The following is a 25364-nucleotide window of genomic DNA, read 5'->3' on the forward strand; positions in this document are numbered from 1 at the left end:
TAGTAATTGAATGTTTGCATTTTTCTACTATTATGAATATTCATAAATTCAAGTATATGATTTTACATATTTATAAATATATTTATTCATAAATGCAAGTCATAAATTTATTTTGGCAGATTTATAAAATTTAATATTTAATGTTGAGTTTTAAAAGATGACAGTAACACTGAAGCATTACTATTATTATATATCACTTTAATTTGAATGACTCTAAATGGTATAGAGTTAGAGCAACAATATGCAGTATATTGATATACAGTATAAATGTAAACAATACATTAAATAAAATAATTTTACATAGAAGTAAAATAAATTGAGTTCTTGACTTTTAAACTTTTATTCATCTTAAAACTAATTGCACCACCACTGTGAGAGAGGTTGTTGATGGGATCTCAATATGAGTTCTACAGTATTTTCCATAAATCCCAGAATCTTTGATTCTGAATGGTGCACTTTCAATTCATCCAGTAACTTTAAATTAAGTTAAAAAAAACATGTTCCCATTCTTAACTTTAGGACTTGTGGTAAATTGGTAAAGTCTATACCACTCTATTTTTTGTACCAGTCTCATTGAAAAAAAACCTCTCACTACTTAATTGTAAGAACTAGCAGCCTATTTTCCTCTCTGACTATAGATGTGTGGATGCATTATCCACCGGCAGCGTGGAAATTAACTTTTTATCTCTGCCTTACAAAAAACAAATAAGCCAAACTTTAATCTAGGAAACACTTCAGAGCATTATGGTTGGTGGTTAATGGAAGAGTATTTTATTCAGTTTAAGTATTGATCTCTGATTAAAACAAGACAAAACCATAATAAATGTCAGTGGTTCATGAAGAATATTCATTTCTTTTTTTATTACATAAACTGATATAAACAATATCAGGTTTCTGATAAACTGGTTGGAGATCATAAGTGTAAACTTGACATGATTTAGAAGCTCCCATCATTATGATTCCTAATAAAATATACCCATTTTTAGCAGTTCAGTGGATCTTTGTCTCAGATCCAAAAGACCAGATTTCTTTTCTGGGTCACTTTGGATTTCAACATGTCAGACAAAAAAGTTTAGCAGCAAGGAAGCAGAAGCTTGTTGAGCTGCAGACCATGGGATAAACTTAGGAAAAATAAATTCTGCAGCCTCTCTTTATGAGAAAGAAAGTGACACATTTAAAGTGAAAACTTGAACATTTCTTTTTCATGATAACACAATTGTTCTGATAGAAGAGAAGATATGCAGCTCAGGATTGAACAGTGGAATCTCTGGTGCTGCCTGAGCTTCATTTGATCAACATAACTGAAATTATTTAACCTATTTGTAGATGTAAAAACATAACACAATATTTGTTGAATCTGGCAATTCAACATTGCATTATTTATAGGAATAGCAGAAGGAAATGAAGGATGGGTGTGCATTGCCAAAATACCATGTACAATAGACTGGGAAAGACTTTTAGTTTGGCACACACCATACCTTAGAAATAAATATTGATCCTAGTTGTTGTATAATTATTGTGTAGGATATATATTACAAACTACTGGCTAAACAATTTGGAAGATAGATGGATTCTTTTTTTGCCAGAACATTGGCTGTGTCATATTTTTTTTCCTTTCTGTATGGCAGTTCTATTTCAGTCTGTCAATACATGCAAATGTGAAATGATATGCAGGTAATCAAGTGGTTCATTTCCATATTTTGTGCAATTCACACAAAGAAGAACCACACACACAGTATATGCTCTCTAACTATGCTAACAGCATTTTGAAATGATGTTTTTGCATATCTAACCAGAAGGAATATATCACTTCATCTCATGTACTTTGATGCATTCTGGCAATGAATAAATGAAGTTAATAGCAAGTTAAGAAACCTTGCCACTCTATATTATGGAAGATGCTTCCTGTATATAACAATATAAAATTGCTCTGTTTTTCAGAATGTTGTACTTAGCGTTGCAAATTAAGCTGCTATCTACAATCTGTCTGCCCCTTCCAAACTCTTCATGGATGATCTAGGACAGTGGTTCTCAACCTTTTCTTCATCCTGGACCCTCTAAATACCTTTTGTGGCCATGGATCATGACTATGAATCATAAACACTGAACTCAAGATTTAAATCATAACATTTCTTCAAGCCTTTGTTGGTCCTCTGTGATGACATCATGGACCCCCAGGAGTTCGCAGACCACAGGTTGAGAATCACTGATCTAGGACATTTTATTTCTGTTGAATTTTCCCAATAGTTTAGAAATTAAAATTCTAAAGGGATTTGAAATGGTGTAGCTAAATCAGGAGTGTTAAACTGCCAGCCTCAGGACTGGTTGCATCATACGGAGGCCGCACCCACCCCAGCTCCAGCAATACAAAAAAAAAATCACGATATGTCGCGATACATCATGTGACATGGCAAGTTTGACACCCGTGAGCTAAATGAATTGCATTCATTCCTATTATATAGGTAGAATTGTCAGGTTGGAAAATGGGTTGTTTTCTAGCTTGCCAAACTTTAAGTCACTTTAATTCTCATAGCCTTGGGATATAAATTGAGTTATGAGAAGTTATGAAGCTGATATATGAATGAATGATATAGGCAAAATTATATCAGTTTGATGACAATTCCCATATAAAGACTGAATATTCTAAATTATTTTTTCTCAGTTACAGACACTATTGTATATGGCTATCTTTTATTATTTGTTGTTCTATTTTAGTCAGAAGAAATGTAATCAACTGGTGTACATACACTTCTAAATTACTAATCATATTAATGCAGAATGGTTAAGATTCTGTACAATTTATAAACAAGTTGATAAATAGATCTGGCATTCTTCTATATCTTTGCCCTTTTGGAGGTGACTAAATTAAAATGGATTAATGGTTTGATTTTCATGGAAGATCATTCCATGCATGACAGTTTTAGAATCACATACTTCCATGAGTGATGGAGATTTTAAGTTACTTGTTAATTATATCCTTGATAGAAATCTACAGAATATTTTATATTTCCTGTTAGAAGTGATTAGAAAAAATAATACAGACAGTTCCATTGAGATTGACATTATACATTGTCCCTCTATGGGTCAGTACAACAAGGAAGTACATACATTTTTTGCAAATACCATTTGTCAACATCTTTTTAATCCATACAACATAAAAACTAGGTATCAGTCTAAGCTGTTCTACTCAGTAAGCATCCTTTTTAAATAGTAGTTTTTGTACAAAATGTATATTACGAAAATATATGTTAGTTATTAAATAAACTACCAAAGTCATGGAATCATACTCTTCTGTATAATTTTAGGTTTACTAAGATATTTGCATATTTAATAATTAATTCCCCCCATTTTTTAGATTTAAAATATTCCTTCTATTTCATGAAGTTTCTGACTCTATATATAGAGAGACAATCGCGGTCACACATACTGCTGTTATATATTGTAAAAAGGTATAGAGATAGTTGATAAAAAAGATTCTGATATACAGCCTGTATCAATAGAGTATAGTATTATTTTGGTATCTGTTTCCTAATCTGATCTACCTTAGACACCTGGGATATATCAAGCATGGGTAATGCACAGTATATGACTGATGAGAAGAGCCATAAACTTGTTTCTACAGCACAACTTTATCATATTTTTGTTAAATATTCTAAAATAGTTAGAAGAGTTTAAAAATAAAATATTGTTCAATTACTAATAAAAAGTAAACGCTCTGAAAACAAAATTAATACAAATGCCTTTTATTTTCTTTTGGCAGTGTATATCCAATAACATGGACTTGCAATCTTGTTAAAGATCAGTTTATATTACATTCTAAGATCACTAAGTTAAATTACTTTTGAAGGTCATCATTTGCAATCTTGGTTGCATGGAAATGATGGGACAGTGGAATTACACTGAATTTTGCTAAATCTTGTTTATATCATTTGGAGAAAAAGAGAATCTTATTAAGCTTACTCTCAAACAAACACTTTTACTGACTGAATTTTTAGCTACTACAATTTAAAAGTAATATCATTATCTTTGATACGTTTTACATGCAAAAGTGATGAGTTCATTCTCTGGAATGTACAAGAATTGCTAGGAAACACTGATGTCTCTAATCTTAGAGAATATTATTTAGTCAGTATTGAATTAATTGATCCAGGTGGACTAATAGTCTGTTATAATACGAGAACTTTATTTGTAACAGAGTAATTATTGTGTCATATGAGCAAGACTACGATAGAATTTGAACCAAATTCTATAGAATATAAATCTGGCACTTTACTTGATAGATACTTTCAATAACTATTTTGAGCAAATCTTTATCACAAAAGCACTATATTTTCAAACAGAAACCAAAGACTGATTCCAGTATTATGTGTGAACTTTTATTATTACAACAAGGCTTTTCCTGCTGATTACATAGCATATACTGCATTTATTCTAAAGTCCTAGTTTCTACCCTGTTAATTATGCACGAATTGTCAATTTTTAAATAAACTAATAATAATAATAATAATAATAATAATAATAATAATAATAATAATAATAATAATAATAATAATAGTAAAGTTGGAAGGGACCTTGGAGGTCATCTGGTCCAACCCCCTCCTCAGGCAGGAAACCCTACACCATTTTGGACAAATGGCTGTCCAGTCTCTTCTTAAAAACCTATAAACCTATTTTTAACCTATAAGCTGGTTTGATTCCTGAGTGGAATAAGTGGATATTTACTGTATTCATAATTGCATTCTTGATTGTGGGAGTTACTATAAAATCTAGAGTTTACCAGGACAGGAATGTTAGTTAGCAATAGGAATAGACTTATATACTTATATACCACCTCACAGTGTTTTACTGCCCTCTCTAAGTGGTTTACAGAGTCATCATATTGCCCTCAACAATCTGGGTCCTCATTTTACCTACCTCAGAAGAATGGAAGGCTGAGTCAACCTTGAGCCTCTCGGGATCGAACTGCTGGCAGTTGGCAGTCAATAGAATTAGCCTGTAATACTGCATTCTAGCCACTGCATCACTACGGCTTTTAGGTCAACAAGCAATTGAACTTAGCAGTAAGCCTGAGTGGTCCAAGCACTCAGGGCTCATTAAATTCATAGGATAGTGGGAAAAAACCCATCAGATTAAAATATACTTGGTATCGCATTCTGACTTCATTCTAATACAAAAGATTGTTATCAAATTGCGATATCAAGTGTCTGTTAAATTTAAGCCGCATGAAGTTGACCTCAATGGTATTTTAAAATGTGTGTGGGTTTAATTTATTGTTAACTTTTTGGGGACATTGATTTTGATGGAAATGGGTGAGGAAATCATTTAATATTTAATGTTCTTTGGTAAAACTGTGTTCATTATTAACTAATCAACTTACCAAATGGTACCTTTGTTAACAAAAATTAAGCATCTAGCTGGCCATGGTTGGCCTTGAAAAACTAAGCCAGATCTAATTGATACTTCAATGGGAAACACCAAGAAATGCCAGACTGTAGGCTAGAAAGAAAGGCAGACTATTTCTGTATTACTATTAAGAAATTGATCTGTCTGTTCACGAAAATAATTAAAATTGCGCAATTATTGAACAAAAATAATTTTTTATTTCCCTAGTTTACATTATTCATTCGTAAATATGGTCTCATTTGAGTCAAGTTTGATTTCTCACCTGTTCATGAAAAGGTCAGAAATCAAACTTGACTCAAATGAGACCATATTTACGAATGAATAATGTAAACTAGGGAAAGAAAATTTTATTTTTGTTCAGTAATTACATGATCTTAATTATTAGCATGTTCAGCTTATGCTAATTCTTCTAGTTCATTGTAATAAAGAGTCTCTACTCAGTTTATTTCTTAGAAGTATTTAAAGAATATTCCAGATTAAGGGTAGGACCTTTGGGAAAAAAAGTCATCTTTAGATAAAGGTTGACAGGATGCATTGCATTTAGTTTAATTTTTGTTGCAAGAATTTAAAAACATATATGATGTACTGCTGTGCATTTCCTACAAGTAACAGGAGGACGGTTGGGATTATAGGCTAGTGTTAAGATAGAAATATATGTAATTTTAGAATAAGTATAGTATATAAAATTTAGATGTATATTCAGAGATGAAGAACCGATTGTAAACTGTGGCATAATTTGATAAGAATGTATATACTGGAATGTCACGTTATAGCCAATGTTTTTTTTAATTGTATTATAAATAAATTTTTGATAAAAAAAGTGCTTGTTAGATGGACAGCTCTATAAATTAGGTTGACAAATAAATAATGAAGAAGAAGCATTACCTAGGCAAAAAGAGGTGAAATGTTTTAAAGTTCATATAACAAGATAACATTCAGAAAAGCAACGGATGCAAATACCTCTCTAAGTTAGTGATGTATAAAAAGGATCAGTACAATGAGACTTGCAAGTTTATAGCCAACCCCAGTAAAAGTAGCTTTAATCTTCCTGTGGACTTGATTTCCTGGTCAGGTGTGCCTAATGGGGCTGACACCTGGTTCTAATGTACTTTATTTCTGAAAGAAAGATATAGAGACATCTTATGTAAATGTATTGTGACTAGTGACAATATATGTTTGTCTTTTCAGATCCCCAGCTCAAGGGCATAGTGACCAGGTTATATTGCAGGCAAGGCTACTACTTGCAAATGCACCCAGATGGAAGTCTCGATGGAACCAAGGATGACAGCACTAATTCTAGTAAGTGCTCTAAAAATCTATTCATTACTACATACGCGCAACATGTGGAGTTAATCATTCCAAAATGAATATCCATCGTTTGTCTGTCTTCTGTGTTTTTTTGGTTCCTGTTATGCCATTTTTAAAATCATGTCTCTGTTTCATATCTGCTGATGTCTTCAGAAAATGAAAAGAGCTCTTCTACCTCACCGTAATCCTTGAGTGCTCTACTCCTGTACCAAAGATGGGAGAAACAATGCTCCAGAATACATTCCCTCAGTTTGAATTCTTCATATACTGCTTTGTTGTTCAGAAGTCTTTGCTAAAATCTAATTAAGAGAGACTTTCTTACGATAGCCTGAAATCATATAAAGAAAGGTGATTATTACCTAAGAATTGCCATGGATAGAATGTTCACACAGCTCTATCAACATTTTAGAATAATAGAATAACAGAGTTGGAAGAGATCTTGGAGGTCTTCTAATCAATCCCCTGCTCAAGCAGGAAACCCTATACCAGTGATGGCGAACCTTTTAGAAACCGAGTGCCCAAACTGCAACCCAAAACCCACTTACGTATCGTTGGATGCCAGTGGGTGTGGCCCATTGGGTGGGTGTGACTGCAATGGTAACGGCAGATTGGTGAGACTAAAAAGTTCAATCAATCAATTCCAACTTTGTGAGATCTTTTTTTTTCCCGTAAGAAGTTGAAATTGATTGAACCTTCCTTTTTTTTGCCTAAAGCCAAAAGGTTTTATAAAACCCAGCTGAAGGCCTAGGACTGGGGTGACGGCGCGCGTGCCCACAGAGAGGGCTCTGCATGCCACCTGTGGCATGCGTGCCATAGATTCACCACCATGGCCCTATACTATTTCAGACAAGAGCTGTCCAGTCTCTTCCACAACTTCTGAAGGCAAGCTAGTTAATTCTTCTCATTGTTAGGAAATTGCTTCTTGGTTCTAGCCTGGTTTTCTCCTTGATTATTTTCCATCCTTTGTTGGTGTTTTGTTTAGCAAGGGATCCAGTACTGATTGTTTTATGAAATAGTTGTAAGGGTTATTCAATTAATTTTTTTCTTTGAGTTTCCCAAAACTGTTATATAATTGTTAAATATCATGATTACATGTCTATAAAAGACATTTTCCCCTTATTTCTAAGGTTTGTTTTAGGCTCCTTTTCTCAGGTTTTTCTCATGCTTAATATATTTGTGAATGTAGCTTTTCTGAATACTAGCATTGATATCCACCTCAAAATGTACATTCAGCATACACAAATTTATTTATTGATTTATTTATGGATTTATGTAGCCACTCAGATTGTAAAAATGCAACTTTGGGTGGTGAATAGTAATAAAAACAATACAATAGCCTCGGCAATGAAACACACAAAATCAACAGAGATAACAAATACAAAGTCAGGGCACATCGCTATACTGTATCCTCCACCTCTCAATTCATCCAACATCTTGGCCCAAACCCCAAGGGAACAGATAATGTCTTCAAAGACTAGTAGGATCAGGATCAAATTTCTGAGGGGAGATATTTCTACAGGACAGGTGTCGCAACAGAAAAGGTACTTCTCCTAAATCTCTCCTGATGGCATTAACTCAAGAAGAGGCTCTACAGCACACCAATTCTGCTGGAGCATGTAGAGTGGCAGAAAGATCTAGAGAAAGACAATCCCACAAATAACTTTTGAGCCATGAAGGGCTTTATAGGTAACAACTGTCACCTTGAATTGTATTTGGAGGTCTACTGTGAGCCAGCGCAATTCACTAACTAGAGGTATCAGATGAATACCTTGGCAGAGTTGCCAAGATGAATAAATTATTTTGTTTATGTGATGAATGACTGTACCACGTTGTTTGTTTGCTGCACTATGTCCATACATGAAAAGTAATTGAACCAAAATGTGACCAAAATACAAATGTATTTAAAGTTAACTTAAAGCTCCTTCTGCACTAGTCTAAGAATATATTTGAATTTTGTTGTTTTATTGTTCACTTATAATATATTCAGGGTCAAAATTTGGCCTGGGTTTGCACAAGTCAATGTACTGTAAAGGGCTGTGGTGTAGTTCAATGGATGTGTGAAGCTCATGACCATTGAGTAACATGGCTTAGTGCAAGAATGAACAATTATTTGCAGTATATGGGATAAGAAGTTTTTTTTTTAATTGCTAAAGTATTGTTCTTAACCTTTCCCCAAATCTTCCTCTTCAACAAAGAAAACAGTGCCATGCTGTCCCTGGAAAGACTGTGATGATCAAAAATGGGCTGTGGGGAAGGACTGGGGTTCACGTTCCAATCAGAAGCCAAGAGTGGCCTCCAATTGGTGTAGCAGGTTTTATAAACACCGCTCCTATTACTGTAAATGGGATTTCATTTCATTACCTATTTTATCTATCATGATAGTGTATACAAAATGCTATAAGCTATGCTTATTATGTCAGCAGTATTATTTCATTCATGTCTTTGCTTCCCTGTGATAGATCTTCTTTATTTTTGCAGCATTGTTCAACCTCATACCAGTGGGACTTCGAGTTGTTGCTATCCAGGGTGTAAAAACAGGCTTGTACATAGCCCTAAATGGAGAAGGATTCCTTTATACATCAGTAAGTTGTTTATCATAGTTGTTGGTTATAAAGCAAAGCCAATTCAATCATAGAGCCATTCCTTGGGATTCTTACAGGAAAGACAAAATAAATTCAAACGATGTATTTTTATTTTAAAAGTTAGATCATTCATATTTTATTATTCTGTATTATTTTAATCAGGTAAAAGTGGAAGGTCATAACTAGGATAAGACAATTGTTTGATATACAGGAGGCAAATTAAGGCAAACTAAATCAAACTACATTGGAATAACATTGTTTGGATTTCAATATTTTGAGCAGAATAAATGATTAATAATTGTATACTTTTCTATTGGAAACATTACGAAATGGTATTTTTAAATAAAAAACATGCAGACTGTTTAATATGATTTATTATGTTGGTATGCTAACAGATGCATATTGTATGCTATGCTTTTTTCTTATTGAAACATAATATGAGGTTTTATTTATACAGTATGATTAGTAGAATTGAAACCATTCAAATCAGCATAATTAAAATCAATTAATAGGTTGAAGTCGATACACCAAAAATATATTTTTCTAGTCCTGTGAGAGTGGGGAATGACTTTCACAGCTAATAAGCAATAGAACAGTGGTTCTCAACCTGTGGGTCAGGACCCCATTTGGGGTCAAACGACCATTTCACGGGGGTCGCCAAACCACGCTGTCCGCCATTTTTTTTCCTTTTCCCTAGCTGTCCTACTCCCTCTTATTGGTGGCCACACCCACTTGGGGGTCACCACAACATGGGGAACTGTATTATGGGGTCACGGCATTAGAAAGGTTGAGAACCACTGCAATAGAAGAAAGGGTCTTCTTCCATATATAAGATAGATAAGAATGGGGCCATCTTGTTCTGAATTCATCGTGGAAGAGCAAGATTCACATTCTTTTAAAAGTCAACATCAGCATCTTGAATTGAACAGCAAATAAACAGGTGATATAGATATACCACTATACCATATTCTCTCTTCCTCACATCATTTAGCAGCTTGACCATTGTAGTTGCCATTTTATGGCACTTTTAGGATAGTACTGAAATCAAGGTGTTATAATGAAGGCATGGATAATTATCACTAAGTCTGATTGGCTCAGGAAAAGTCACAGTTGGCACATTAGCTATATGTATGCAGGTACACTCATCACAACTATTACTAGCAAATCTGATAACAGCTGAAGATCAAGAGACACTCCTAAATTGCAACCTGCTCTTTCCAGATATGTGCAAGTCCATGCCAGACACATTTCACCTCAACCTCCAAGTCTAGTTTTCTTTTACCTTATCTGAATTTGATTTCAGATTATTTTTATCTAGCCCTATTATCAAAATTAATCAGTATGCAGAGATATTAATTGCTGCTTTGGGGTTTGATGACAGAGAAGAGTAGGGTTAATCTCGTCAGTCTACTATTTGTAACCAACTCTAAAGCTCTAGACAACACATCTTAGTTTCATGTAGCAGTAGTAGACAGGGCAAGATAGATCTCTGAGGAATTCTATACCGCAACCATCAAGTTGTGGAACAGTATTCCTCCAGCACACCTTCTGGGTATGTATTGACAAAAAGGATCAGAACCATTGCAAAACAGTGCCTCCAAGACCCCAAATTCATAGAGAGATTCCAGAAAACTAGCAGGGTTGCACCCTCACCCCCAATTTCCTATCTACGTCACATCGAGATGACCAAAGCAGGCTCAATATTATAAATATTTAGCCTGATATCCATGGGCACCCATGACAATGCTGAAATCAAAGACATACTTGTTTAGCAAGGGACCCAGTATTAGATTTCCACTAATGCAATGGGACTCTTTCTTGTCTTCTTTGGCCAAGTTCTCTTATATGGTCTCCAAATGTCAGAGAGAAAGCAGGAGGAAGCAGTTCTGTTTACCTATTTCCATTTGGTCAACAGAAACCAATGATACTGACTAGATTCTGTCCTCAGTTTCTGTTTAATTATTTACAGTGGTATCTTGGTATTCAACTGCTTTGAAACTCATCAAATTTGATACTTGACTCATTTTGATGTGAAAATTTTGTCCTGGTACTTATTGTTTGTTTGTACTTGATGTGCAAGCTAGAACTTGTTAATATCAGCTGCCTCATGACTCGCTACCCTTTCAAGCCAAAACAAAGGCTCATGCATTAGTCACTTGGTTTGTATGGCACTCATTTTTAGTACTCTTCGCACCTTCTGGAACCAATTAATGATGAATACTGAGGTACCACTGTATCTACATCTCTACCAGTGAACTATAGCTGCTTAATTTTGAGATGAGATTGCTGATGGCCAATTATGAACATGGCATCATATAACTGTTAATCTGATTAAAGTTGTATGCTCACAGGACTTTTCTGTTTAGTGGGTCCCTGCACTTTGTACACCGTAGATGCTTATATAGGATATATGCTTATATCTCCTCTGTTTAAAGATATAGACATAAACATCAGCTTTCAGCAGTGCTTGACATTTCTTAGCATATAATATATACTTTAAAGAATATGAGCTATTAGAAGAGATATTTGATAGCTCATTATGGTTTCTACATGTTCTTCCTTAAAATATATGCTCAGTTGCTACTGTAATGATTTATTTTATTTAAATGAATGTTAAAAATAGTATGAAGCTCCTGTTAGCCTTCATATTCATTTGTTTGGCATAAATGAGGATGTTCCCAAAGTTAATTAGAAGGAAATGTTCTAATGACTTAATTCTCGTCAGGATAAAAATTAATCTTGTACAGCATCTCTGTATTATATACCGAAGCATGACATATGTAGTGTCTACATTTTTTTGTGCAATACTGTGTATGGCATGAAGGAAATGAAACATAAAATATATTATCTCCTTTGAAGGCAGGAAATATTAAGTCACCATTGGCTTTTTTGTTTCAGTCAATAGTATTTACAGATCGAGATGCATGCATGTTTGTATTTATATTCCAATTCTCATTGTATATACTTTTGGGCATTTTTAAGATGGTTATCAGTTTGACCTGCGTATCTCAGTAAGGTAAAGCCTCTGTAAATCAATGCTAAAAAGATTCTTGCTTTCAGGAATCACACTGAATATAAAAATGTATTGTGGCAAGACTGGGCAGGTAAAACATGTCAAAACAGAATTAAATCAACATTGAATCAACAGATCGAATACATGTTATAAACTAATTTTTTTTGTTATCCATTGGTGCCAGTGTGATTTTAAATAATATTGTTCTAATATTTTCCATGTCATGTTTGTTATTTAGAATTGAGTATGACAAAAACATAGGTAGAATAGCATATCGATTAGCAGCTGCTATGTATTTTTTGATGGCAATGAACTAAAGTGGTAGTGTAGAAGGTCATTTATCAGGTCTGAAGGTCATCTGAAGTGAGATTTCATCAATAATAAATGTTTTTAAATAGATAATGCAGTTTTCATGAGGCTGCCTTCAAAAACTACCTGAAACTGCACAAGTTCAAAATGCAGCTACCTGATTGTTGAAGAGAGAGTCCTGATTCAGCAGTATCATATCCATCTTGTGGGGGTTATTTTGGCTATTGGAAGATTTTCAGGGTGGACTCAAATTGTATGACAGCCTATTTGGCTCAGGTGCTTTATTCTTATGGGTCTGCCTCCTCCAAGCAGATTCTCTATTCTTCTGCATGCTACACAGGAAACATTTTTGGTAAATTTCCTCTCCCAGCAGCGTAGAACCAGCATTATGGAAAAGACCTTTCTCTATATGCCTAAGGAGGTGCCAAGTCTATAGAATTCTCTACTCTATGGTGAAAAATGGCACTCTCGTTAAAAGCATTCTTAAAGCAGATGAAACTATACTTTTGGGGGGAGCTTTCAGACAGTAAGCTAAAATAACAATAATCACTATTTTTCTTGGACATTTAAGCAATGTTTTTAGCAATTAAGGTTATCCTTTCATAAATATTTCCTTATCAGATTCCCCAGTATTTTCAACAATGACAGAACTTATAATGCACTGCCCTCACTAGAAAAGTTGGGATACATTCAGAGATGTATCTGCCTTGAAACTAGCCCATGTATTGCCCTGTCAAACACAGGAAATGTTTTATGACATTATGTCATAAACTGTTTTATGATAACTTCTATATCATAAAGAGTTCTATAAAATTTGTCAAATTTCAATTCCATGGGAGTCATGGGTTCCAAACTTTAGACTCATTCTATAAGTTAGCCCATCTGAGGTATCTTGGTTCAAAAATTGTTGCCATATGATACACCATTTCACCCAGTTAAAAGTTATGGGAACAAGAGTTTTGTAGTATAAAGAGAGATTTTATAGGAGGATCATTTTTGTGACCTATCCAGAGTCTGATGAAATGAATAGCACACAATTAATATAAAGCAAATAAATAGCTTACACACACATAGACACAAACACACATACACAGATAAATATTATGGATCTTCAGGAATTAAATACAGGTAGTCCTCGACTTACAATCACAATTGAGCCCAAAATTATGTTGCTAAACGAGACATTTGTTAAGTGAGTTTTGCCCCATTTTTATGACTTTTCTTGCTACAATTGTTGTGAATCACAGCAGTTGTTATGTTAGTCACATGTTTGTTAAGTAAATCTGGTTTACCCATTGATTTCGCTTGTCAGAAGGTTGCAAAAGGTGATCACATGATCCCGGGACACTACAACCATCATAAATACGAGTCAGTTGCCAACTGTCTGAATTTTGATCACATGACTGTGGGGCTGCTGCAAGGGTTGTAAGTATGAAAAATGGTCATAAGTCACTTTTTTCAGTGATGTTGTAACTTTGAATGGTCACTAAATGATCTGTTGTAAGTCAAGGACCACCTGTACTTTGAGTCATAATTCATAAAAGAACAGTAATGATTGAAATGTTCCATCACTTCTTTTTCTACAGATAGAAGTTTCTCTATTGAAATATCCTTATTTTTTAACCAAATGAAAATGAAAATCTTTCCATAAGAAAAGCATCATATGAAAGTTCAAGGCATAAAATGTTTGTGATTATTGCTTAAGTCCTAAAAACATTATTAGATCAGAATCTTGATCTTCACATTAATGAGTATATTTGTTTTTTTAATCTGCATAAAGCTTAAAGGGAAATATTCAGAAAGGGAACTGCCTTTTATTATTCACAGATGATTTCCCATTTATTTCTTAGGGATGGATGATCATGATTTGAAGAAATTTTAATACTGCTAGAAATAGTGAAATAATGCTCTTTGAGAGAAAGGTCATTTTTACTATAATAGATCAACTAATGTAAGTTAGAATCAGGTCAATAGAGTTTTTTCTTTAGTGGTTTTTTGCTTTTTTTTTTTTTTTTGCTTAAGTCTGGGTTTTAAAATACAATTCCAATCACTTTGTTTGAATTCAAGGCCAAGATTCAAGGGAGTTTTAGTGAATTTCTATTATTGAATTATGTTAACAGGACAAGTTCAAGTCATCTTTAGTTATATTGGTGAACGGGCCAGGATTCAATATGTATGTATTTATTTAAATGACTTATGTAAATGACTTATATACCCATGTACCATAACCCTGGGTAGCTCATAGAACAACAATAAAAACATAACACTTCAGTACAAATCACTCTGGAAGATAATATCAATGAAAATCTTCTGTTAGGATAGAAACATTAATACTTAAGTAATTCAGGTTCATAGAAAGGGAAAACTGAAGTCAGTAAAAGATCCTGAATTTGCAGAGCTTCTGTTAAAGAAAGTCAGTGGTATTAAATCTGCATGCTATTGTTACATTTGTATAGTCTTTCAAAACAACTTCCTTTTTAGAACTTACAATGATCTGCACAAAATCTAGCATCTTTGTAATGTTTGAAGCTAGGTCTCCATGTGTAAAATGAGACAGGTCAATAATATACTTACCCTTGCATGACAAAATGCTTCAAGAATGGTTTCTGAAAGAATTGTGTACAAGTTGAAAACATACACTTTGAACCAGGCGTGTCCAACCGATGGCCTATGGGCCATATGTGGCCCCACAAGATTTAGATGAGTGGCAGAAAGGTATCAATAAATTTATCTGGGCAGGGAAAAAACCAAGAGTAAAACTTAAAATTTTACAAGATATACGAGAGAGAGGTGGACTTAAGGTACCAAATTTGAAATTGTATTATGATGCTGTGGTGTTAACATCAATTAGTGATTGGGTTAACCTAACAAATGTAGATATACTCCTTTTGGAGGGATGGGATTTACTTTTGGGATGGCATGCCTATTTAATTTATAATAAAAAGGTTGATAGGGTTTTTAGATCTCATATCTTAAGAATTTCTTTACTTCGGGTTTGGAAGAAATATTATAGAAGTGATTCAAGAATTCCATTATGGGCTATTCCATGGCATGCAATAGAAGGAATAAGGAGAGGAGTTAAGATGGATACTATTTCTTATACACAATTACTTAAGTGGGATGGTAAAAATTGGCAATTAAAATCTATGGATGAATTAGCACAAGAAAATATTATTTATTCATGGTTTCAGTATAGACAACTATTGGAAAGGTGGAAGATAGATTATAATGTGGGCTTGCTTAGAGAGGATGAGAATTTGTTAAAACAAATTAGAGATCAAAGTCGAACCCATATTAAAAGAATTTATGGTGTCTTGGTGGAATTGGATTCAGAAGCAGAGTTAGTTAAAGATTGTATGGTTAAGTGGGCACAAAATTTTGATGAACCGATCTTATTAGATACATCGGAGATTATTTGGGTGAGGAATGTTAAATTTACACAAGCCCAAAATTTACGGGAAAATTTTTATAAAATGTTTTATAGATGGCACCTTGATCCACAAAAAATGTCTCGTATGTATCCAAACCTGCAGCCTAAATGTTGGAGATGTGGTTGCTTGGATGCTACTTATTATCATATCTGGTGGTCATGTAAAAGTATAAAAGCTTTTTGGATTAAGATATGGTGGAATATTCAAAGAATATTTAAAAGAAGGATAAAATTTACTCCAAAATTGTTTTTATTGGGTATTGTTCCGGATTGTGATGACAAAGAGATTATTTTAATGTTAAATTTAATTACTGCGGCTAGGTTGTTAATAGGGCAATATTGGAAGAAGGAATCTTTGCCTACTTTGCAAGAATGGTTTTTTAAAGTTTCTTACTTAGCGGAAATGGCAAAAATTTCGGCTTTCTTGAAAGATCAATCGCAAGAGAAGTATCTCTTGGTGTGGAAAAGATGGATAAATTTTATACAATATAAGTATGATATAAGAAAATATTATTTAGTTTTTGAATAATTTATATTTAAAGTTTAAGATATTATCTAGAAGTGTAATTACTATTATTATTCTTTATTTTTTTTTCTTTTCCTCTTTTTGTTTTTTATATATAATGGAGTTAATGTATTTTATAATTTGTTTATTGAGTGTAATTGCATTTGCTTAAGGTTTATTTGGGTTTAAAACTTTTTTTCTTTTAAGTTCTAGTTAAGCCTGTACTCAGCTCTGGGAAGAATGGGGGAGGGTTTTGGGGTGGGTTGGGAGGGATTGGGGAAGGGGGTTTTTATTGTAAAATTTTTAAAAAAATTTAATAAAAAAAAAGATTGTAAATTTTTAACATTATGTGTTTTATATACATTAACAATGTTATATATTTAATATAATATAAATATTACATTACATTACATCATATTACATTATATTATTATATTTCTAACAAATTTCTTCAATTACATTGTGGACACATGCCTGCTGGCTGAGCCACAAGTATCAGGGTTCCCCTTTTCAAGAATAAATGTGACTTGGCAGATTGTTCTAACCATCAATCAATTTGCCTCCTATTACACACAGTGAAAATCTTTGAGCAGATCTCGACCAGCAGCTTTATGACATCATGAAAATTAATACCAGTCAATGCAGTTTTGTCAAAGGTTCTAACATCACTGATGCCATCTTCATAGACCTCATGTTAATGGAGAAACACTGAGAAAATGGGAAGCTATTACAGTGGTACAGTGGTTAGAATGCAGTATTGCAGGCTACTTCTGCTGACTGCCCGCTGCCAGCAGTTCGATTCTCACTGGCTCAAGGTTGACTCAGCCTTCCATCCTTCCAAGGTCAGTAAAATGAGGATCCAGATTGTTGGGGGCAATATGCTGACTCTGTAAAGCGCTTAGAGTGGCTGTAAAGCACTGTGAAGCAGTATATAAGTGCTAAGTACTAGTCCTGCTGCTAGTTTTTCCTTGACCTTGAAAAAAAACCTTGACTGTTTTTTGCGTCATCTAATCTGGTATGCATTGCATGACCACAATGTGTCTGAGCAACTAAAAAAATGGGTCCAGATGCTTTATACAAATACAAGCAATTATGTGAGATGCACTGTATGCCTTTCCAATGGCCTTCCTGTGAAAGTTGGTATTCACTAAGACTCAGCATTATCACCATTGCTGTTCATTCTCATCATGAATTCTATCACAAAAGAACTGCAACTTCACATCCCCTGGACCTTGCTCTATGCTGATGATGTCATGCTTGCAGCTGCCACCAGAGAAGAACTGCAGCCATATGTGCAGACATGGGACAACTGCCTTAGCCAATTTGGCCTGGGCGTCTACATTGAGAAGACTGACTACTTAGAGACCAGCCCGAGCACCTTCACCATGCAAGTCAGCAGTGAAAATCTAGTGAAGATCAACACTTTCAGTTAGTTAGGATCCTATCTACAAAGTGATGACAGCACCAATGACAAAGTGTGTGCAAGAGTGACCAAAGCGTGGCTACGATTGAAGGAGATCACTGGAGTGCTTAGCGATCGACACATGTCAATCTATCTAAAATCAAAGTTATATAAAACAATGATATGCCCAATAGCTTTATATGGCACTGAGTCTGGCTAACCAGCAAATGCATTGAGACTCTTTATGCGCTATGGAGTTGCACATCTTTTATTAGTTGTTAGTTGTTGTCAGCAGTGTCACAGTTTGGCCGCAAATGGGCATTGCATCAATACCTGAGAAAATGCAGGAGAAAGTGGTATGGCTGTGTCCTATGAGCAACACTCCAGGCTGTTGTTTGCATCACCTTCCACTTTAACACAGATGGCAAGCACCTGCATGGAAGGCTGAAGCAAAGATGGCAAGATATAATAAATGCAGACATGAAAACTGCCCAATTGGACCCAGATGCTGCATTTAATCATGCAAACTACCATTCATCAATTTGAAAAGCAGACCCTGCAGCTGCAGGAATATTGCTAGGAAAATGATGATGATGATGATGATGAACTATATTGTATATATTATGTGCATCCCAAGACAATTCCTTTTCATTTAATGTGGCCCAGGCATGGTTGGACACCCATGCTATAAACCATTCATATTGAAAGGCTGACTGATATGATTTGGCCTTGTGAATCACTGTCCTCTTTTCAGGTTTTGAACTCACACACATACAGTTGCTAAGTTAAAACAGCAAATTACTTAAGGCTGAGTCAGAGTCTCTGGGAAAGAAAACTTGCCTGGGTAGTTTTGCTTTCAGTAGAAATGCACAGAAGGGAAGCCCAATACAATAAAGTTCAGAGAACTGAGTCAGGTTTTTCAGACAGTCTAATGGTCAGGGTATAAATAAATCATTTCAAATGGAGGAACATGGAGCAGGACTGCTTCTTAAATCAGTATAGATTTCTAGTGTTTTGTTTATCTGCTATTATTGCTTGATTGTTTAAATTATTTTTATTCTCTTTTTTTCTTTAAAAACATGTATTTTCAGCTTGCCTTGCTGTATAATACATTCCATATTCTTGCTTGAATTTAGTTAGGCTTTTCCTATGAATATGTGCAGTTAATTTTTACCTTGTTTCGAGTGGCATGGTGCCCCAGTAGTGAAGACACTCGCTTGAGAGTTGGTTGGTTGAGAGCTCAATCCTAGGTAGTGGTGGATGTTTCTCTCTCAGGGCTCAAAGAAAATATATATCTGCTACAAACTCTGCGTGGCATCAGAAAGGGCCAGTAAACACTCAGCTCCATCCAGTCGCCCAGACTCTACCCCAAATTAAGGGATTACAGAGTTGTAAAAAAGGAGTTTTTTTAAAAAAATTTACCTTGCTTTCTGTATTTATTCTTATTATAGTTTTATCCCATGCTTTTAGATATATCTCAAGGTGGTGAACAAATCTAATGCTCTTTATTTCTCCACACCAACAAATCTGGCTTTGATACTTAAGGGATGCCTACTACTCACAATCTTCCAGTTTCTAGGCCAACACCTTAACCACTACACCAAACATGCTATAAATATCAATAGTTTCCTTTATTTTCTGTTGTTTGTTTTATTTTCTTTGAAACAGAAAATAAGGAGCTCATTGGAATTTTTGTATTGTAACTTTAACCTTCCTTCTAATAAATATTACTAATCAGTAGTATTAATTATTGTACAATATTTAGTATACAAGAATGACCCAGCTTGCTAGGAACAAAATATGATATAGTGCAAATTAGAAGGTAAAGTAATAAATAGAGCTAGAAGGGACCTTGGAGGTCTTATGTATATGATAATATTTATATTAATAAATTAGCATATCCTTAAAGATTTGCAATCCTAAGGTCTTAAAATAATTCTCCCCAGTTTTATGTATGAGTGTGTATGTGTGTATTTTATTATTTTATAAAGAATGTAAAAGCTAACACAAACTAAAAAAGAGCAAAAGAAGTAAGAAAAAAGGCAGAAAAAAAGATGAAAAAGGTGCAGAGAGAACAAAAGAATAGAAAAAAGAAGCTTCTGATTTCTTCTGCAATAAATATAAGTATATTTACAATTTTACTCTGTGATTACAGAAACAGGTCACCCTTTTATTATCCAGTTTTTGCTAATCATCAAGCCCACAAATCATAAGTGCATTTTTTCTGTTTAATGCAATATGTCTGTAAGGGGTTTCTAGGCAACCATAAATGTAGATGCTGTTGTATTCTCTAATCAAAGAAGCTAGTTTAGCAATCTCTGCAAATTCCATCATATTCATCAGACATTCTCCCATTGTGGGGAATGTCAAACCTTTCCAGTCTTGAGCATACAATAATGTTACTGCAGTTAATATATATATAAAAACAAAATTCCATGACTTTTTTCTAATTGCCTTAGTTCCAAAAGCAAAGTCTCTGGTTTCAGTTGTCTTTTAATCTTTAACATCTTCTGCATTGATATATGTATTTGTATTCATTTTTTTTAGCTTTTTTGCATGTTCCCCAAAAATGCTATAATGTCCCTTCATGTTGCTCACATTTCCAGCAAAGATTCAAAATAACTTTATGGAGATAAATGATACATCATTTTATAAAAATTCTTCTTAAGGCAAGAACGTAAATTTCAACCCTTTCAGCCCCATATTTTCCCATTGGTCCATATGTATATTATAGACAAAGCTTTTAACCCATTTTATCATACATTTTTTCACTTGTTCTTCTATCTCATATTTCAACAAAATATAAACTTCATATAAACTTATATATATATTGTTGAAGTTTATATAAGTTTATATAATATATATTAGCAATAATATGATCCTCATTAATAATTCTATTTCAAATTCAGTTTTACTTTGTTTATAATATAATCTGAAACAATCAAACAAACAAAAACCAGTTTAAATTGTCAAAAGCCTTTTCTACATCTAAAAAGATCAATCTGCCTTGTTTTTCACTATATTGTTACAAATATTCCAAAATATCCAGGGCAGGTTTTAATATTATCTTTTAACTGCTTTTAGGTAAAAATCTACATTAATCCTCATGAATAAAGGCTTAACAAAATTATTTTTAGTCTTTCAGCTAAAATGATTGTAGACTTATAGTAATTTTTCAGTAATGATCTATAATTCCTTGCTGAAGTGAAATCTTGTCCCTCTTTAAGTATTAATATTATATTAGTATCTTTGCAAGTGTATGGCATTTTTCCACCCTGTAAAAAAAAGAATTTGTCATAATTCTCCCCATTTATAATGAAGGATGATCCTGCTAATTTCGTTGTGATCATTGTTTCCCTTTCTCGTTTTTTAAGCCTTGACACCTGAATAGACCATTACAACCTCCATGCTGTATTTGGTTGTTGTTTCTTTAACAATCATTAGCTGTAATTAAATACATACATGAACAAGAAGGTCTCTTTGTGGGAAGTTTTAGGAAGAAAGATTTTGCTGTAGAACAATGGTTGTATCCTCAAGCACCCAATAAAAATTATTCTACCTACTCAAGGGACTTCCAGGGAGGCAATGGCAGATGGAAGACAATTCCAAGAGAGCAGTACTGATGGCCATAGCAAAAAGAGATGTTGGTGAGTGGATTGGCTTCTCAGAACCCCTCTCTGGAACAAAAAGGGGATGAATATTGGCCACAAGTGCTTCATACAGATGCTCCATGTGAGGAGACCATAAAAGAACAGTCTCTGGCAGGTTGTCCAACTCTGGGAGCTGGAATGGAACAATTGGCTGCAGCCACCTGGCCCCACCTGCTTCATCCAGCTCCCCCCCCCCCGCCCCAGCCAACCAACCACATCCGTCCCTCTCCCACCACTCTCCCTTTGCTCCTCCCCTGCTCTCTGCCATTCCTCCCCTTCTGCCTAGCCCTGGACAATTAGCTGCACAGGAGCACATACAGCCAGGAAACTGATATATTCTCAGCATCCTTCACCTCCTTCCACTGCTCTAAATTGCTAGCTCCCAGTGCAGCCCATTAAGAGGGACGAGGCTGCTTCCTCACAAGTAGTTGGGCTGACCTCTGCTGCTCCTGTTTTTTCTCTGCCCCACATGCTCTTGGATCAGGTGGAGAAGGCAGTTCCTTTTCCTCATTGCTGACTGGCTGTAGCTGTGTGCTCTCCCCATCTGAAGCCTCAGGACTGTCCTGCTGCAGCTCTGCCTTAAATGTCCCACACTCAGCCAGCTGCTCGTCTTGCCGGTCTTGCTGTAGCTACTCCATGTTGCTCGGCCTTTCAATCCCCCCCCCCTTCAGAGCCATTGGCCACCTCCCCTCCTGACTTGCCCGAGATAGACTCATACTCCTCCAACCTAACATCCGGAGAGGTGTCTGGGGAAGCATCTGGAGGAGTCATCACACAAACTCTATATACATCACTGAAAATTAAATGTAACCCCGTAGGACATTTAACAGTTGCTCTTAGCATCCAAAAGAGATAAGGAGGATTTTGTTTTGGCTCCACTATTATTTAACTACTTCATACATAATTTGGATAGATAATTAATTAATTAATTAATGTGGATTTCTGCCCTCCTAAGATAAAGGAGAATTTTATTAATAACTTATTGCATGCAAATGAAATAATTCCTCTATCCAGAGTCCTATTAGAAATAGAAGAGCCCTGAGGGCCCTTATACAGTTCTATAAGGAGAGGTTAGGCAGTAACAATAAAAATCCTAAAATTATTAATTTTGCCAGAAGACCCAAAATATATCTCTGGAAAATTAATGGATTAATTTTAACAAATAACATTCATTAAACACCTATGGGGCAATGTTCCTTTGTTTCAGTAACAGAAATGCCTATGCAGTTTATACTGCCTCAGAAAATGGCAGCTATCATCTTTAATTTTTACTATCTAAAGAGATATTCCAGCTGCCTTCAGCTGTTTCAAGCAAAGATGTTGGTGCAGATGCTATCTGAGGCTCAATTACATCCTTTCCCCCATTTCTAACCACTAGCATGCATTCATGACAGCACTCTCGGTGCTGTGATGTGCCCCAGTATTTAAGATCAGAAATCTACATTCTGTGAACTGCTCCAAGACACCTTGCATCTTGTGGGGAACATGGTGAAATTAGATGCTAGAAAATGGCTGGCTATATTTAAATGTTGATCTACATTCCAGTGGGTCTAGCCTCCTCTTGAAGATGGTTTTCAAGAGACATGGGGAAAGACTTATTACTGAAATTAGCACTTCTAAAAGCCACAGCAGAAGATTTTGACGTAATTGCTGGGATGCCTGATCTGTTCCCTGAAACTGGAGGTATGCAGTTGTGCTGGAGGCAGATCTTATACAACTGCAAGTCTCAAAATACAGAAAGGTTTTAACATTAGAGCCTAAATACCTCCCTTCTGCTGTTTCTCCAATATCCACTACAAAGAGATACACATAATATATTATCTCTTCAATATTGTCACAAATATTGTCAGACCATGCCAATAAAATATATTACTATTGATGAAATAACCCTATAGCAGTATGCACAGTTGCTTTCTTTGTGTTGTACTTATAAAACTGAACAGGAATTGATTAAGATCTAATACATTTTGTAAACTTTAAAGCCTTACATAAACATTATATTTTATAATCCAAAGCTAAAATAATAGTTAAACTCTTACACACACACACACACACACACATATATATATACACATACATGCCTTCAAATCAGTGTTGACTCCTGATAACTGCTTGGACTAGAATTGTTGATGCTGAAATTTGGATTTATTCACTCAGTTTAGCTTTAGCATCACCACTTTATTTATATAAATTAAAACAATGTTTTAAAATATGATGTTGTAATATTAAGTTTCAACTGGTTGCAATTTTTGTATCCTTGCAGTTTTATATTATCTCATGTTGGTCTGTACGTGAAACAAATGTTGTTATTGTGATATGCAAATTGGGTTTCCTGGTTTGTTTTCCCCCCTCATTTACTAGTTTCTGTTTTTAGTTCTGATGACAGGAACATACCAGAGATCTTTATTTTCATGTGACAATAAAAATAAATATTCAGCAATGGAAAGGACCTCAGCTATTTGTTTAGCTGCTTCCACTAGTAGAATATACTGAGCAGCAGGGCCTGAGCAATGAACACCAGGAGGTATGAACACTGTGTATGAGGACAAGCAATAGATATTAAACAGAACTAAACTAAGCAAAACATTGCTAAGCACTAAAGAGAGAGATGGATGGATTGCATTTGGATATTCATATTTTTCATAGGAATTTGGCACACATATTAAATAGCTGAAACTATATTTTTAGTTCAAAAATTTAAGAAAGGCATTTTTGCAAAGCAAATTGATAAACATTGAAGTAGCACAATCCATTCTAAGATAGTTGGCTTGTTTTGTTTTATCTGATTTGGCTTACTCCAGTGTTATGATGTTATGATTGATGTCTCCTTGGCTAGCTATGTCCCCAGATTAGTTTTGCATTGACATGTCAAGATCCAGGTCAATGACCAAATTCACAGTATTAAGAAAAGAGAGATAAAATACAAAGGCTTAACTGTGTAAGATGGTTGTAAATAAATACGACTTTATAGACTATTTTCTCTATAGAAAATATTGTGAAAAAGAAGAGCAGTTTTATTTCTTCTCATGTTTGGATAGAAAAGATCATAGCAATCCTCAGTAGTTTTCCATCAAGACGTTTTTCTGACTTAGTATTTAGCTTTGTATTTACATAGTGTGAGCTTATTCCTAAGCGCAGTTCACGCAGACAGCAACAACAGTCACAATATAGTATAAACAGATATATTGACATATATATCGATTCATAAAACAATGAATTAACATAATCTAATTCCACCACTCAAAATCACATTGCCAATATTAGATGGATTATGGAAAAGGCATGTGGATATCAAAAGTATTTTTATATTTGCTTTATCAATTACAGAAAATCTTTTGACTGTGTAGAACACAGTAAGCTAAGGGCAACTTTACATGACAGTGTCCCAATCCACTTGATCAGACTCGTCAGATCACTGTACAATGATCAGGAGGCAACAGTGAGAACATTTTGTGGCAACACAGACTTGGTTCACGATCAGTAAAAGAGTTAGACAGGGTTGTATTTTATCACCTGTTTTGTTCAAACTGTATGTTGAAGTGATCATGCAGAAATTAGATCTGGAACTGCCTGATGTTAGAGTGAAGATAAATAATTTGAGATACGCAATTGATACAACATTATTGGCTGAAAATAAGGAAGACCTGGGAAAAATGATCTGGAAAATCAGGAATGAAAGTGTAAAAGTAGGATTGAGTCTTAACACCAGGAAAACAAAGGTAATGACAACAGGTGCAGACGGACACAAGATGTTTAAAATCA

At 34.6% G+C, this 25364-nt stretch overlaps 1 protein-coding gene across 7 annotated transcripts in view; it reads left to right on the forward strand.

The window, feature by feature from the left end:
- The window catches only part of FGF14 (fibroblast growth factor 14), a 347896-nt gene that overhangs the window by 241557 nt on the left and 80975 nt on the right, over positions 1-25364 (forward strand). For all 7 annotated transcript variants that reach the window (XM_039337731.1, XM_039337729.1, XM_039337730.1 and 4 more), the window contains 2 exons: positions 6592-6702; positions 9190-9293. In XM_039337731.1, coding sequence (XP_039193665.1) covers positions 6592-6702; positions 9190-9293 — 215 coding nt within the window. The remainder of the gene's footprint in view (positions 1-6591; positions 6703-9189; positions 9294-25364) is intronic.

This window comes from Crotalus tigris, unplaced genomic scaffold (assembly GCF_016545835.1).
Source record: "Crotalus tigris isolate CLP2741 ecotype Arizona unplaced genomic scaffold, ASM1654583v1 scf7180000017685.4511686, whole genome shotgun sequence".
In the NCBI taxonomy this organism is placed as follows: Eukaryota; Metazoa; Chordata; class Lepidosauria; order Squamata; family Viperidae; genus Crotalus; species Crotalus tigris.